At 41.8% G+C, this 4,807-nt stretch overlaps 1 protein-coding gene across 1 annotated transcript; it reads right to left on the bottom strand.

Moving 5' to 3' along the window:
- Positions 1 to 275: 275 nt before the first annotated feature.
- On the bottom strand, positions 276 to 2,939 carry LOC104944080 (NEDD4-like E3 ubiquitin-protein ligase WWP2; the record flags this gene model as incomplete). The annotated part of the gene is made up of 4 exons (XM_010769558.1): positions 276 to 373; positions 630 to 867; positions 1,856 to 2,019; positions 2,861 to 2,939. Coding segments are annotated over 4 exons (579 nt in total), but the record flags the coding sequence as incomplete, so codon positions are not given.
- Between the last annotated feature and the right edge of the window lie 1,868 nt (positions 2,940 to 4,807).

Below are 4,807 nucleotides of genomic sequence, written 5' to 3'. Positions count from 1 at the left end.
GTGCGGTTTATATATGTACACATCATTCAATTTAGCTGCTGCGGCTTATATTCAGGTGCGCCTTATAGTCCGAAAATTACGGTAATTTCCTTATTTGAGGCATGATATTGAGAAATCCAAGTTTTGTGCTGGAAAATAATTATCAGGTTGGAGAGATGACAGGCTGAAAAATATTTGATGTTAAGCCGAGCTTATTGGTCAGCCTAACATGGGCTTACTGTAATGTGTGGAAAAACAAATCAATGTATCGATAAAAAAACATGTAAAAATGTAACAGGCGTACCCTGGTGGCAGTGGTCTCTCCCAGGTTGTGGTTTTGGTGTTGTGGTCGACGTAGTACACTCTGCCATGAGGCAACACCCTCTGCTCCCAGCTGAAGAGAGAGGGAGGGAGAGAGAGAGTGAGGGTGAGAGAGACACAATTCACATTTGACGGCATCTATTCCGTAAGATATCTTATGAGTGCATGTGGGAGAGAAAATCCCCCTGGAGGCTGATAAAAGTTTTTCCATGACGTTTTGATTCATCTTATGCGTATTTATAAATGTCACAATGACTGTGCTAAAGGGCCTGCTCGAGGTTCATTAAGAAGCTAGCTGTTACTTTGTCTTTGTCCCCAAATGATCTTACCCTGTGGGCAGTGTCTCTGTGGAGGGCTCCGTGTTGCTGTTGCTGGCCTGCTCTGTGTTGGGGGGGGGGTTAGGGCCGGGCTCTGCGGGCGGGGCCGGTCCCAGAGCGTCCTGACCCGGAGAGGGGCTGCTGCTGCTGTCAACCGGGGATCGGCCCGACAGAGAGGGGGGAGGAGGGGTGAGATGGGCCACACCCCCACGACTGCTCTCCAGCCCGTTAGACGTCAACTCCACTTTGTCTGAGAGGGGAGGAAAGAGTTAATGTTACCTGGTTATAGAGAATGCTCAAACCAAATCAGGAGGAAGAGTGTATATTGTTTTCTTTAGTCATAGTAGTAGTGTAATACTGTATTCATGTTCTACTGAGAAGCTCATCAAAGTTGGCTGCTAAAAAAATGCTACATTGTAGTGAGCTTTAACAGATATATTGTTATAGAGGCCAAGGCAGAAGTCTGCTCAGTGTTAGCAGATCTTTAAACAACCAAACCTCTTATCTAGCTAGGAATATTTTCATGGGGTTGATTCACACAACCATGACTCTTTAAATTTAAATTAGGAAAGATTTTAAAACTACACAGCACGAACACTTGAATAGCCTTTATTTAAATAATTATTGGTTAAAAGTTGTAAAATGCACTAAAAGCCAAATGTGCAGTTATTTGCCCTCTCCATTCATCTGACTGCGCTGAGACAGGCCGCAACAATGCGGATTGGGGGCGGGGCTTAAGCAACATGAGCACACTCGTTGGGCCCAGATACGGGAGCTTTTCTTCTCAGGCCATCTTTGCTTCATGAGCCACTGACGGGAATGAATGGGCCCCGCCTCCAAAGCTGTATCCAGTTCTCTTCATACGTCAAGGTCAGAACCCATTGGCGGCTCTGGTTTGGATCCAGTTCACAACCCAAACAGTTAACAGTTACGTTTTTCCTTATTATTCTTATTAAAAATGTATACCCTTATTCAAGACAACTACAGAAATCACAACCAACTGCAGCAATTTGATTGTGTTGATGTGGTCTTTAGTGTATTGTATGTTCAAAAAAGAAAGTGTTAGAGCAAAAGAGAGAAAGATAATAACATTCTTTCAACTCTTAAAAGATACAGGATATCTTCATAAATATTTATCAGCAGCATCTTTCCACATTCCACAATTAAAATCAGCGCTTCCAGTCTGAGTCAACCTGAAGTTAGAGTGTGCACTGTAAACATCTAGAGTGTAACTGTACCTGCGCTGCTTCCTGGGCTCCCGTGACTTTTGGAGGAGCGACGGTGAGCGACTGAGCCCGGGCCGGGGTTCTGCTCCTCACTCAGCTCCCCGTTGGTCAGAGAGCCCCCCCTGGGGCCCCCTGGGGAGCTGCCCTGTGTTCCTCCCACTGAGTGCCTGTTACTCCTGCAAAAGAGAAAGAAAAGCAGAAGATGAAGAAAGGCAACATGAGGGATGGGGGGAAGTTGGGAAGAGGGATGAGGCATAAGAGAGAGATGACAAAGAAATATGAACATTTGCAACATTTGGGTTTGTGTCAGATGCACCTTTTCCGAATAAAAAAGTAATGAAACAGAATAGAAATATTTATATGGACATAAGAAGTTAAAGCTAATAGTGTGTAACAAAAAGATAAAATAAAACAAATGTTTTATATCAACACAAGAAGTAGAAATTAGCATATTTTATAAATATATGAAAATGTACGGTGTTATACATTCATTAAAGGTGGGGTAGGTAAGTTTGAGAAACCGGCTCGAGATACACTTTGTGTTATATTCCGTGGAATGCTCTTAACATCCCGATAGCAATGAATATCTGAAGTGCTTTGACAAAAAATCTATACAAAAATGTCATCTGTGGAAGCCGTAATACTGTAAAAAGCACGAACAATCATCTGAGCCGGCCCGGCTAAAGTAACTGGATGGCCTACCTGCCTGTCAGCCTTCCATCTGTGCACAAACTTATCTCGTGCCCTCATTGGTCATGTGCGCGTTCGTGTGTGTTGGAGGAGGGGCTCTGTAAGGAAGTGGCAGATTTTTTCCGGCTGTGTATTTTCAAATTCTAGCGCACTCGAGCTGGTTTCTCCCAAATTACCTATCCCACCTTTAAGTGAAATTACTATTGCAGTAATTAATCATTCTAAAGGTTATACAGCCTCAGTATTGTCCATAAGGCTAGGCTTGGGGAGTAACAGATTACATGAAGCTTAATAAATATATATGTGTGTGCGTGCGTGCGTGCTGACCTGTTGTGAGATCCAGGTGTACCCGGGGACTCCTCACTCTGTGTCCTCCTCAGGTTGGGTCTGTCAGATTGCAATATCTCTGCAAAAAAAACAGAACATCATCACTGTACACAGGGATAGGCAGTTCGAGACCAGCTGTCAATCACAATGCATGCAGCATGTCAATCCGGGAGGAGAGAAAGAGAGGAGACTGCCCGCTACAAAAGATCATAGTTCCCAAAAGAGGAGCACTTCTGCCAGATGTGCAAATAGCACAAAGTAGAAACAGAGTTTTACAAACACTTGTAAAAAAAAACACACTTCTATAAAGCCAGTCAACACTAACCAGGCACAGTGTGATGCTGCTTGTTTTTACCTTACTTTTAATTACCATCCGTTTGCTTTTATTTACCGTTGCCCGTTTTGAACTGCCTCATATATTTTCCCGTTGTTTTTTATTAGATCAGCTATCAGGTGGAATCAGTACATGGGCTACACAAGTAAAGTCATAAAGAAAAATACGCCGGATGAGCTTCAGTTGCTATGCTAACATCGCCTGTCCTATACCAGAGATACTTTAATAACTGCGTTGGGAGGCCAAAAAGCGTAAATTCAGACTGAAACACATAGGAACTACTGCTTTCTAGCAACCCTGCCGTGAGTTAACGGGAAAATAAACTCCGGTGGACGAGCAGCACCGGGGCGGTCGGTAAATGCCGCTGAAACACATTAATAAACAATGAACCAGTGCACTCTGGGGAAGAGTATAGCGTTCGAGAAGTTGTTCTTTAATTTAATCTGGTTTCGTATGATTAAAAGCAACATGACCTGACGCAGTCCCCCATTGTGAGAAAATCAGCGTCAAAATGGTGATGTCATGATGCGCCACCAGGTGGCATGTAAGTTTCATGTTTTGCTGTTGTGCCAAATGTATCGTTAACATGTATGGTTAGTGTTCATTTTTACTTTTTTTTTTTTGTTGTAACAACATGATTTGGCAATAATATGTTGATATGGTCATGGCAATAAAGGTCCAAAAAACAGATGCAATGTGTTCCCTGTAACAAGGTTTATGCCAGTCCAACATCACACATCTATAATCAGTTTTTAAAGGGGCTTTATTATAGTGTGTGTAGTAGTGTGTTTTTCCATTTCCTGTAGTGTGTCATATCGGTTTTTTGTGCATGTTAATGGTCTGCTAAGGCTAAAATACCAAAGTTACACCTCCATTGGACTCCTTTATTTACTTATGTAACAATGTGACATAACCCACGCGCTTCTATTTGCTAGAGCTCCAACACATTGTACGTAATTGGCTGCTGCAGCACAGGCAGTATGAGACAAATAAAACCCTTTTTTGAACATTGAAGCATGGAGACATGTCACAGCCAAAGCACAAAATACAAATATGAACCTGAAAATGAGCATAATGTGGCATCTATAAATAAAAATATAATATATAAAACATGCCGTCTTGGGTTTGAAAATACATATCGATACTATGAAGTACGATGAGTTGGAAGTAGCTCATAAACAACAACCTCTTTATTGGGAAACAACATCTTAAAAAACGACTCCACAGATTTAGCATAGCAATCCTACCACATTGTTGGACTCATACAGTGGGGCAAAAAAGTATTTAGTCAACCACAAATTGTGCAAGTTCTCCCACTTAAAAAGCTGAGAGGCCTGTAATTTTCATCCTAGGTATACCTCAACTATGAGATAAAATGAGAAAAAAAAAAATCCAGAAAATCACATTGTCTGATTTTTAAAGGATTTTTTTGGAAATTATGGTGGAAAATAAGTATTTGGTCACCTACAAACAAGATTTCTGGCTCTCACAGACCTGTAACTTCTTCTTTAAGAGCCTCCTCTGTCCTCCACTTGTTAACTGTATTAATGGCACCTGTTTGAACTCGTTATCAGTATAAAAGACACTTGTTTGAGACAACCTCAAACAGTCAC

Source organism: Notothenia coriiceps, unplaced genomic scaffold, assembly GCF_000735185.1.
Source record: "Notothenia coriiceps isolate Sejong01 unplaced genomic scaffold, NC01 NC01_scaffold00007468, whole genome shotgun sequence".
Taxonomy (NCBI): Eukaryota; Metazoa; Chordata; class Actinopteri; order Perciformes; family Nototheniidae; genus Notothenia; species Notothenia coriiceps.
This window is presented reverse-complemented; position numbering and strand designations above follow the sequence as displayed.